Source organism: Condylura cristata, unplaced genomic scaffold (assembly GCF_000260355.1).
Source record: "Condylura cristata isolate star-nosed mole 26May11 unplaced genomic scaffold, ConCri1.0 scaffold00017, whole genome shotgun sequence".
NCBI lineage: Eukaryota > Metazoa > Chordata > Mammalia > Eulipotyphla > Talpidae > Condylura > Condylura cristata.
In genome coordinates, this window is record NW_004567118.1 from 16,911,293 (window position 1) to 16,922,559 (window position 11,267).

The 11,267-nt window shown below is 52.5% G+C and overlaps 4 protein-coding genes across 4 annotated transcripts in view; 2 read left to right on the forward strand and 2 right to left on the reverse strand.

The window, feature by feature from the left end:
- The window catches only part of NLE1 (notchless homolog 1 (Drosophila)), a 7,943-nt gene extending 5,082 nt beyond the window's left edge, over positions 1-2,861 (forward strand). The window contains exons 9-12 of the mRNA XM_012726068.1: positions 584-786; positions 1,613-1,772; positions 1,859-1,929; positions 2,507-2,861. Of these exons, the coding sequence (XP_012581522.1) occupies positions 584-786; positions 1,613-1,772; positions 1,859-1,929; positions 2,507-2,519 (447 nt within the window). The 3' untranslated portion in view covers positions 2,520-2,861. The remainder of the gene's footprint in view (positions 1-583; positions 787-1,612; positions 1,773-1,858; positions 1,930-2,506) is intronic.
- UNC45B (unc-45 homolog B (C. elegans)) overlaps positions 1-2,906 on the reverse strand; it is a 32,983-nt gene extending 30,077 nt beyond the window's left edge. Inside the window, exon 1 of the mRNA XM_004684479.1 lies at positions 2,900-2,906. The gene's annotated coding sequence lies outside the window, so the exon portion shown is untranslated. The remainder of the gene's footprint in view (positions 1-2,899) is intronic.
- A 1,226-nt stretch (positions 2,907-4,132) lies between these two features.
- On the reverse strand, positions 4,133-10,742 carry FNDC8 (fibronectin type III domain containing 8). The gene is made up of 5 exons (XM_004684481.2): positions 10,671-10,742; positions 9,913-10,150; positions 6,551-6,920; positions 5,058-5,294; positions 4,133-4,573 (listed from the first exon to the last, which is right to left on the reverse strand). The coding sequence occupies exons 2-5, from the start codon at positions 10,119-10,121 to the stop codon at positions 4,421-4,423; spliced, it is 969 nt and encodes a 322-aa protein (XP_004684538.1). The 5' UTR covers positions 10,122-10,150; positions 10,671-10,742; the 3' UTR covers positions 4,133-4,420.
- The window catches only part of RAD51D (RAD51 paralog D), an 11,756-nt gene continuing 11,055 nt past the window's right edge, over positions 10,567-11,267 (forward strand). The window contains exon 1 of the mRNA XM_012726069.1: positions 10,567-10,701. Coding sequence (XP_012581523.1) covers positions 10,567-10,701 — 135 coding nt within the window. The remainder of the gene's footprint in view (positions 10,702-11,267) is intronic.

The window sequence follows — 11,267 nt, forward strand, 5'->3', positions numbered from 1 at the left end:
GGCTTTAGCTTCTTGGTGCTGCGCTTTAACCCGCTGCGCCACCAGGGAGGGCCCTCTTTACATACCTTTTACAAACTGTTGTGCTCAGTAGTCTTAGTTTATAACCCCAAAGTCTGTGTCCTAGGGATTACTTTATTTCCCTTGTTCTACTTGTTTATCATATTCCCAAGGCACATTTTACTTAGCTTAAGTAACACAGTCATGTATTCTAAGATTCAAAACAAAGAAAAGGCAGTGAGAAATTTCTTATCTCTATCACATGCCCATCCAGTCCTTGAAGAAACACTGAGTGCTGCCATCTCTCCTTCTAGAGATTCCTTATCTGTCCCTCCATGTGATGTGCTCACTGCCTAGAATAGAGATGCATGTGTGCTTGAGCACGTGAAGTCCTCCCCTTTTCACACCATTCTGGCCCTCACTTTTCCATTTAACTACATAGGGCATTGTCCCTGTGCATCAAGTCTCCTTCTAGGGGAGGGCAAGGGTGTCTCCTGGCCCTGGCCTCGGGGTCGGTGTTGATCACAGTGGCGTCCAGGTTCTCCCTGAGACCACAGCCAACACGGTGTACTTTCTCCCCTGCTAGGGTCAGGGCCCGGAGAGGCTGGTGTCTGGTTCAGACGACTTCACCTTATTCCTGTGGTCCCCAGCAGAGGACAAGAAGCCCCTCGCACGGATGACGGGACACCAGGCCCTCATCAACCAGGTGGTCTTTTCCCCTGACTCCCGTGTCATTGCCAGCGCCTCCTTCGACAAGTCCATCAAGCTGTGGGACGGCAGGACCGGCAAGTGAGTGGGACGTTTGTGGGGAGAGAAGCGATGCTGCCGCTCTGGAAGGAACTTGGCTCCACCACTTACGAGCTGGCCTCAGGAGGTGTCTGGATTTCTCGAGCTTCTGTTTCCTCCTCAGTAACATGCAGGCTCCTACCTCTCAGCTTGTTAGGATGAAATTAGACATTTAGGACCATCCGTACGTGGGCACTGGGAGTGTTGGTCCATTTCCTATCCAAGGAGAGCAACAGCCAAGGGCCAAGCGTGCAGCCATTAAACACTGAGAAGCACTGGTGTAGCAAGATAGTAGGCCCTTGGGGCTGCCGAAGTTGGAGGAGAAGCACAGTTGTGGGCATGAAGAGAAAAGGAGCAAGGGAAATCCTGGGGTCCTCAGGCACCTGTGTCAGGCATTGTGCATCTCCACGCAGTGGCCCTTTGAAGTGGGTCACCCAGTCCCCGCTAAGGACTGGGCACGGCTCGTCCGTCATCACCTGACATTCGCAGGTGGCCCTGGCCCACTGTCGCTGTTGCTCCATGCCACTGGTCGGCAAGCAGCCAATGTGCCGGGCGCGTGTCAGGCAGATGGGCTAAAGATGGCTGCACTGGATTCTAAGAGGTGCACAGTTAAGCGGGTCAGAGGCCCAGCAAGAGGCAGCCCTAGAAGCAACTCATTTGGAGACGTTTTACAAATTCATGAGGACTGGTAATGATGAAATTGGTCTGGGGTGAGGACTAGGCAGTGAGAGTTTGTCCACGTTCCCAGGGTTGAGAACCACTGCTGTGGGCATAGAGGACACTTTGGACATGAAGTTCTAACGCCCATTGTCATCTTTCTCTGGCCCAGATACCTGGCTTCCCTGCGTGGTCACGTGGCTGCCGTGTACCAGGTCGCCTGGTCAGCTGACAGCCGGCTCCTCGTCAGCGGTAGCAGTGACAGCACCCTGAAGGTGTGGGACGTGAAGGCCCAGAAGCTGGCCACAGACCTGCCAGGCCATGCAGATGAGGTACTGCCAATCCTTGGGGGCAGTAGGGGTGGCTTGAAGCCCTCCTCCCTCCACCCTGTCTCACATGCCACCCCTCCTTGTTCTAGGTGTATGCGGTTGACTGGAGTCCAGATGGCCAGAGAGTGGCGAGTGGTGGGAAGGACAAATGCCTCCGGATGTGAGTTTGGAGAGGGGTGGTTATGTACCTGGCTCTCTGCCCTAAGGCAGTCCCTCCGTCACTTTCCTTTTGGGCATAGAACTGTGAGGGCTCACCAGGCACCCACATCTGCTGAGCTGGTGTGTGGACGCCAGGTCTCAGAGGGCCAGTGGGAGGCCTATGGAAATGCAGGGAGTACGGAAGAGCCAGGCAGTACCTGGCCGTTCTCTCAAGAGCGAGTCCAGCGCGAGGCAGTGGTTCTTTGTTAAAGGCCTGAGGCCTGGTTAAATCCTGGTTCTGCCTTTCATTATACCATCTTGGTTAACCACTGTATGAGCTTGGTTAGCCTGTTCTCCTGTCTATAAACAGGAGGGGCAAAGATAGGTGGATATAACTTTGGAAACTAAGGCGTTAATCAGACAGCCTTGCTGGGCGCCCCAGGCCAGGTGGCTGTCTAGCCTGAGTTTTACGACTAGTGCAGAAAAGTAGCCAGCTTGATGACTAGAGTGAACCACAGATTCTCTGTAGTGGCTCCTGGGATTGCATGGCAGCTTTCCTTCCTCAAAGTGAGACCCCATCCTGTCCCTCCCCTTCACAGATGGAGGCGATGAGAAATCTCTCATTTTCTGCGACCCCACCTGGACTTGGCTGCGGCTAGCTGCTCATCCTGATGGAGACCAGAGACCAGGGTGGTAACCCTGAGAGTGGCCTGCTGTCCTTGCACAGACCCCAGCAGAGTCCCTCCCCAGAGCAACAGATGGGAGGTCACAAGACGTTCTTGCTCGGCTCCGTCCTGGCCATCACTCTGTACCTTGCTGGTGCTGGTGGGGTGGCTGGCACCAGGTGTTACCAGGCCCCTGCTGCTGCCCCTTTCACCTAGGTGTCAGCTCTGTTCTGATCCTGTACAGAACTGATCCCTAGGTTCCATGACCAAATAAATAATTTATATTTTGTATGTCTTAATTTCTTGTCCTAGAATCCCAATGCTTACCAAGGACGGTGCTAAATCAGTTCTGTCTAGCCTTGCACTGGACTCAGCCAAAACCACACTGACCAGGATGTTGCCTTTCCCCTCTCCCCAGGCCAGCAGACGGCTGGTTGGAGCCATGTGATGGCAGCCAGAGGGTACTCTGTGGCTGTGCCATCCGTGTGGCAGGCACTGCTTACGCGGCTGTTACCTCCAGCTAGAATTCCAGTAAGAAAAGCTGCTCTACACAGAGCCTGGGACATCACATCCTTCACAGGGACTCTGCCTGCAGCGCTTCTAGGGGGCACTTCTGGCTGGGTCACGCGTGCAGGGGCTGCAGGGCTCACGGTGCAGGGAGGGCTGTGTCTGTGGAGGACTCTAAGCAGCAGTGCAGTGACGGGGTAGGTGCCCTGGCACCAATGGGTGTGGTGTGCTGCGGGGGTCGGGGGGTCTGGTGGTGGCTCTCTGCCCCAGGGGATCCTACCCTGGGAAGGGACTCTCCACTAGGGGGCCGCAGGCCCTTGGCCACAATCTTGCCCTCCTAGCAGCCTGCCTCCACGTGCCTGCTCCAGTGTTCAGGTGGATCTACTCGGGTTGAATTCCACACCGTCCTTGGACAGAATGCTCAGGCCTTCTCATGTCCCCCACCCCATCCGCTTTCATGGTTTTGCACAACTCTCACCATGGCTCTTGGCTCCCGCTTTGCACCTCTCTGCGACGGGGCCCAAGGGAGGCGGGAGGCTCCAGCTCAGAGTTCCCGCTCAGTGCGAGCATGTGTATTGCAGCCTCATGTGACCCTCATAACCCTGCAGCTGTGCTTGGTAGGGTCTCACATCCCACTTCTGATGGGGAGACTGAGCCCAGAGAGCTCAAACGGCTTGTACATGCCCTCATCCTGAAAGAGGCAGCATTAAATCAGATGTGCCGCCTGAGCTTGGGTACTCTGCACCACGTCCCTCCAGAGCCCCAGGTCCGTTCTCAGGGTGCTCCACCTCCTCTGTCCAAAATGCTGTTTTTCAGGTTAGAGGCATGTTTTAGAGTTGCATCCCAGTCTGTTCCTCAAGGAAAGGGATGGTGCCGGCAGAACCAGTCAGTAAGTAGGTGATGGTAGCGTCCCTTTGCCCTCCCACCCACTTTCTGTCTGCCCACCTACCTGGACTCAGTGCCGGCAGACACTAGGAAGGTGGGTGGGAGCCAGCACAGCTGAGGCTATCCACAGCACAAAGCAGAGCCTGGGGGTGACCTGCAGTTCTTTAATGAGGGACCTGGACCCAGCCCAGATCTGGGGGTGGAGGGGACTTAGCATCTGTGGGCAGTGGTCGAGTGTGGCCTGAGCTGCGTTGTGTCCAGGTGAGGGTAGCACCTTGCTAGCTTGGGCCCAGTCCAGGCGTGGCATTCCTGTAGCAGTCCTGCCAGGCCCTGGGCTCGTGGGGTGTCAGCAGTGCCCTGGCAGAGTGCTGGTGGTACATTTCATGGTCTGGTTCCTGTGGGCTCTGGATCAATGCTGAAGCTAGGTGAAGGGCTTCCAAGAGCCCCGTCCCCGCCTTAGTAGGGAAACAGGTATTCCAGATCTTCCAGCCTCCGCATGTCCTCCAGCCCAAGAGACACAGTCCTTCGCTGGGGTTCCTTGCGCTGTACCGTGATCTGGATGGGATTGTTCTCAGGGAAACTGTTAAAGTCAGTACACACGGTTGCAAACTGAAACGAAACAAGAAAAGGCCTCAGAATTCCTTCTCACTCCCTTCTCAGTTTACTAAATGGGGTCTTAGCCTTACCAACACCAGAAACCTTTTAAAAGGCAGGATTAAACCTGTGCTTCCCCGGTGTTTCCAACCACAGGCATCTCCCCTTCCCCCTTACACCCTGGATGTGCCCTCCTTTGTCACCCTTCGGCCTCTTCCCTCTCTTTCCAGGCCCACTCACAACTGGCACTAAGTCGAAGATTCCAGTAACCAGTGATTTGGGAAGATGAACATCATACTGATGATGAATACAGATGCATTCCCCATGGGCCCCATGCGATTCTTAAACCTCCAAGAGAGGGCAGCATGGAATTGATGCCTCTTTGTCCAGGTAGAAGGAAAGCAAGCAGGGGCGTAAAAGGGGCCTAAGGGTGTTCCCAGCCCCCAAGGGGAACACTTCTCTCCCGGACCCCTTGGGCCCCTCTTCTCCCAGGGCTCACTTTGTAGGACTTGCACCACTTCCCCACCCCGGCTGTATTGACTGCGCGGACAGTGAGGCAGTAAGACGTGTTTGGCTTCAGCTCCATCAGCTTGACAGTGGTCCCCAAGATCTTGTTGAAGATCCATGGGCGACTCTTTGCCTTGGGTGGTTTGTTGTCATTTTTCCTGGTCACCTCCTGTAACAGGACCTGGTAGAAACTGACTTGCTGCTTGCCCAAGGCATAGGTCCAGGAAATCTAGGGGAAGAGAACCCCCAAGGCTTTCTTAGACTTGGTCTGTCCTTCCCTTGCCCATCCCACCCACACCCCACCCACACCCCACCGCAGTACTTGCTACTGTCCCAGGGCAGCCTCACACAAGTCACTGTGCCTCCTGTCCCTATTTCTTGTAAACTGTTGGGACCGTAAGAGATTTCGTCCACCAGGTGGAGATAGAGTTTCATAGAGGGCAAGTAGCTTGATCCATGGTCACACAGCAATGAAATGATAGATCCAAGGTCCAAACAATGGCTCCAGGAGCTTACATTGCACTACGGGAGAGCTGCCAAGCCCGGCCTAGGATCTCAAAGAGTTTTGTGAACACTCAGGTTCTTGGGCCTGCTTTTTCCTGTCCGATCTCCCTTTTTCAGTTTCTCCTCCATCACAGTTCTCCAGCTTTGCTGTGCATCCGAGTAGCCTGAAGGACTTGTTAAAACACGGATTGCTGGCCCCCAAGCCCACAGTTTCTGATTGAGGTGTAGAATTTAAATTGCTAAGTGACACTGATAGCTGTGGACCCATACTTTGAGGAACCTGCTCTAGGCCACCCAACAATGGTGCTTCCAGATTATCTTCCAAAAATACAAGTCAAATTGCATCCAATGCCTATTTTAAAATGTTAGCAAAATGCCATTTCCTAGTGTGTATAAAAATGTCAGTAAGTAGGACATTGGAAGCCCTCAAGAAAGCGACCCCAGACTGACTTTCCCGCCGTCTCCCTTCCCTTACTCTAGGGCAGTGCTACTCATCATGTGGTCATCAGCACCATCCCAGACCTTTCAATTAGAACCTCTAGGGAAAGCCCAGGTATCTCACTTTTAACAAGATGACCAGATCAGCAGGCACATCAAAGTGTGAGAAGCCTTGAATTAGGACCAGGGATTTCCTCCCACACTTTTCCACCCGTGAACTTTTGCTAGTGTCACAAAATGCCTTCCAGTCCTCCCAGTGAGATGCGTAAATTCTACCTTTGTTCCCACCTCAACTGTTATCACAAGCTTATCCCTGCACTGGGATAAGCTTTCCCCAGTTCTTGGTGGCCCTAGAGCTGAACATGTCCTGCAGCACTGAGCCCTTCTAGCTTGCAATGAGTTCTTCATGGTCATGCCCTTCCTCCTAAACCATGCACATGAGGCCAGCACACAGCTGGGCCCCTTCGCACTTCCACGGAGCTCGGCTCTGCCTGACGGAGCTACCAGTACAAGGGTGCCTGAAGCAGGGGGCAGGAAACGCACCATAGCCTTGGAATCCCCGACTGTGTGTTCGCAGATGAAGGGTGGCTCTGGCACATCCATGACCACGGATGACTCAGAGGGAGTTGAAGAGGTGTCTGTGTCTGCTTCGGGTTTGTCGAGGTCCAGCAGGCCCCCAGGGGCCGTTTGGGACTTAGATTGGTGAGGGCAGAGAGCCATGTTGCCCTTTTCTGTTTTCTTGGCCAGTGATGAAAAGCTGAGCTTGTTCAGCTCACCCTCCAGCATCCCTGCAAAGAAGCTGCTGTTGGGCTGGATCACAGCCAATTTGATAGGATTCAACAAGGTGGATGAGATGGGGGAGATGCTGGTGTCGTCAGAGCTGCAGTCAGAGTCTGCCAGTGGCATGGGCTTCCTAGGACAGGAGGGAAAACGGAAATGAAAGGCCACCCCATTTAAGCAGCCTGGGTGCTCTAGAGGGCAGGCCCTGGGCAGACTCAACAGGTCCTGATGCTTGCGAAACTCTCAAAAGATCCTTACTGCTCTGCTACAGTGCAGCCAGCCCGAAAGGAGCTTAATGGAAAATGCACATTCCTGACTCCCATCTGGGATAGGACTGAGAAGCTACAAAAGTACCTTTACTAAGAGCTTGCTTGTTCTGCTCCCCACTCTGTCTCTGGTGAATCCTCTCACTCCCCCTCCACCCTGGTCCCACACCTCTGGCCTGTCCCCCAGTTCTGTATGCATAAGTAAATAAATCTTTTAGAAACAAAAGATACTTAAGGGATTCTGCCTGCTTTTGAGGTATTCTAAGAACCACACTCTAAGAAACAGTGCTAAAACCTTGTCTTCCTTCCAAAGTGGGGGCAGATGCCCCAAGGAAATGACTATCAGTCTACTGGGAGATGGGACAGTATCTTACAGTACCTAAAAGAAAACATTTATTTACTATTGTTCACTATGGAAACTAATTTACTTAGATTTTATAACTTTTAAAGTACTGACCTATCATATGTAAAATTAATAGAAGAACAGATAATATATTTGGGTGCATGCTCAAAAATATTTTTTTAAATGAGGTTTATTTTTTAACTTTTGCATAGAAGAACTGGGGTGCAGGGGGAAGGGCAGGAGGTGAGAGGACTCACCAGAGACAGAGTGGGAGCAGAACAGGCGCAATGAATGAAATCCACTGCTAGGAATCTAACGGAGGCTGTAGCAGTGATAGCACTGAGACTTAACCCCAGGGAGGCCCAGGAGCACTGGTCTAGAGAGAGCAGTCACAACTCCTTTAAGGACCCAGGTCGCACAGGACTTGGTGACAGTCGGAAGGAGAGCCCAGGTCTGTGGGCCACACGTGCCATGCTGTCCCCTCTCACCTGCTTTCTGGCCCCTCTCTGCTTCATGCTCCATTGCCCAGGGTGTGCTAGCAAGGTCCAAAAACTTAAACACACCCTTGGGTCCCTTATTCAGGCCAGCCTCCGGCTTCATGGGTAATTGATAGGCCAAATTTTCCTCCCTGAGCTCCAATTCCACTGATCTCCTGAGAAATGCGGATCAGCCCAAACCTCCTATGCTAGCACTTGGCACCAGGCCCTCATCTGGAATAAATGCTTCCACCAGGCCCTCCCTGGTGGCGCAACAGGTTAAAGCACAACACTACACTATGAAGCTCTCTAAAGCCATGCGGCTCAAGTTTGACTCCCCACCAGGGAGGTGACCCACATGATGTGGCAGACCTCTCCTGACATTCCTGCTGCTCCCTTCAGCAGTGTATTTCGGTGAATCTGCTTGTTCTGCTCCCCACTCTGTCTCTGGTGAATTCTCTCACACACAGCTCTACACTTTGTAGATTTAAGTGTGAATCATTTATCTGAAATCATTAATCCTCCAGATTGTTCTAATGAACATATATTTCAGATTTACTTACACAAAGCAGTGCTGAAGGGATAGAGAAGGCTGCCAGGCACTAGAAGATATGCAGGCTATAATAATCTTTCTGATCTTCACAACATCCCTGCTGGATGGGTGTTTGCCCTTTTGCAAATGAGGCACTGAGGATCCCAGGTCTTAATTAACATGTCTACGGCTATATATGAGTGGTAGAACTCAGATTTGAACTTGGGCTGCTAGCCTGAGACTTTCCCACTCTACCATGAAGTTTCCCACAAGCAGTGTGACTTCGGCTGTACCTGCTTACTTGGCCCTTGGGGAAAGAACACCATATCCCTTTTATAGAATCAGGACCAGCTACCTAGTTTGGGGGACCTCTTCTTCATAAAATTATCAGGAATTCCGGCCCTCTCGTGGTGCAGCAGGTTGGAGTGCTGCACCGCCAAGCTAAGCCAAGCCGTGGCGGCCTCAGTGTGAGTTCGATCCCCCACCCCAGAGGAGGTCCACATGGTGTGGCAGACCTCTCCTGACCCGCCCGCTGCTCCCCTCAGCAGTGTACTTTGTCAATCTGCCTGTTCTGATCCCCACTCTGTTTCTGGTTAATCCTCTCACCGCCACTGTACCTCTAGCTGTACCCCATTTCTGTAGGCATAAATAAATAAGTCTTTAAAAAAGTACTAGAAATTCCAAGTCTGCAACAGCAAAGCATTAAACTGAGCAGATGGTCCTTCTAAGTGCAGGCGTATGTTTGACAGAGCAGGTTACACACCCATGAACTTGTGTAGATAATCCCCTTGGTCTACAACCTATACCACCACCACCTCCCCTTCACTGGCTAACTCTCTCCTTCCTAGGAGGGTTAACTCAAATATGACCTCCTCCAAGAAACCTTAACTACATCCTGGCTAACTTCTGGCTTCTTGAGGAGTCCCATCATAGCACAGATTGTGCTAGATTATTCTTAGTCTCACTGCCTCTATACACATTCAGCCCAGGCTGGGAGCTCCTTGAAGGCAGGTACTATACTTTCCAGTTTTGCATTCCCAGAACTTAATACTGGGCCAGATATCTTGTAGGTGTTCAAAGAGTTTTATGCAGTGATGTAAAGGAAACCCAGAGTCTGAGGAGGATCACTAAAACCATAATCCTAAGGCACAGAGACTACTGGGAGGACATAATCGGTGGGCAAATGTACCAACAGGGAGGGCTGGAGGACAGGAGCTTTGGAGGGAGGCCTGGGTGGGTGTCTGTGTGCTGGTACAATGGAAACAGGCTCGGAAGCACAGTCAACACACCTCTGACTAATCCTCGAAAGCTTTCTGGAGCAGGAGGGCTACATGCTCTGAGAACTAACTTGAGTGGGAAATCCGCAGCCCGACCTGCACACCTGCTCTTCCCTGAGTGTCCAGGGACCAGGTTGTGACAGGTCAAGGTAGCACTACCTCATTTGGTAGTCCCTCTGCCAAATCCCAAATGCGGCCTGAAAAAGGAGGAAAGGACCAGATGTGTCTTACGGGAGACTGATGGAATCTTCCTCCATGACGTTAACCAAACTGCCCCTTGCAGAAAGTGGGAGTCCTTTGGTAGTGACGGTCCTGTTCATGGACTTGGGGTTTAGAAAGGGCTTCGGCATTTGCTCGAGTGCATCCAGAACGTGGAGGTTTTCCTTCCTCAGCATGGTCTCCTCCCCATCTCCCACTTTGAAGAATGCCTCTGATGTCATCAGGCTTGCTTGGTACCACAGCCGTCACCCTGGAGGAAAACCAAGCTGGCAGAAGAGAGAAAACTGGGAGCAGCTGACCCACCCTTAGTGTGGGTGGGTTGGAGATGCCATCAGCTGACTTCATAATCATCCCAGAGTGTAACAATTAGGGGCCAGCCTCCCACCAACATCTGAGGCTGCAGCTGTCCAGGCAGGGCCAGTGTGAGAAGCCGGGTGGGGCCCAGGAACAGACTACATCACCGGTAGGCCCTTCTGGCAGCCCTGCCCTTCTCTGAAGGCTCAGGACCCTTAGCACCTGTGCCCTGGGGGCTGCCTGGGGAGAAGATGGTGAGAGGAGGGTAACTGTGTACGCAGGCAGGCCCGTGGGCTGGCAGGCGTCTCTCCCAGAGTGATTCTTTGTAAAGGCTGAGGCCCTATACTCCGAAACCCCAGGCGGCAACCCCCTATGTGTGCAGTGTGTAGGCACAGGGAGCCCCGATGGCTCAAGGAGATCGTAGCTCACGCTGATCCAGGTTTCACAGCTAAGATAGAAAAGCGCTGCGTCCTTACCCCAGATGTCTTCAAGTGTGAGGCAACAATGGTAGGTCCTGCAGAGGAAAGCAGAGATGGTCCGGCATGACTTCTGTTCTCAAGGAAGCCACTTTACAGCAGGAAAACACACAACTTTCACAACAGTGGGGCGGGCTGGGCAGGGGGCTATTAGGACAGCAGGACTCTGCACTTAGCTGCGGATTTGTCCACTGTAGGGCCTGCTCTGCATTTACTGCGGGTGCCACTGTCTTGGCAAGCGACTTCACCCCAGTGGACCTCAGTTTCCCCATCTGTGAAATGGGAATATAAATAGCACCTAGCTGTTAAGGTTGTGAAGAGAAAACCCAGAAAAAATGGCTCCATTTTTTCCCCAAAGGATGAGGCAAAAAGCAAAGAACATCGAAAGATAACAAATCATATTCCCTGAATTCTTTACGCTTTGGTTGAAAATACGGAGAAGTGGCTGGCCTCTGTGCTCCTCTGCTTCTGACGCCCTTCATGTGATCTGGATTATCCTTGCTTTTCCTAATGGGTAGGTGCCCGTTGTTAGGATGGGCCGTCGGTCTGGCCGCACTTTCTGGCCCAGCGTTTAGAACGGCAGCCGGGAGAGGGTGG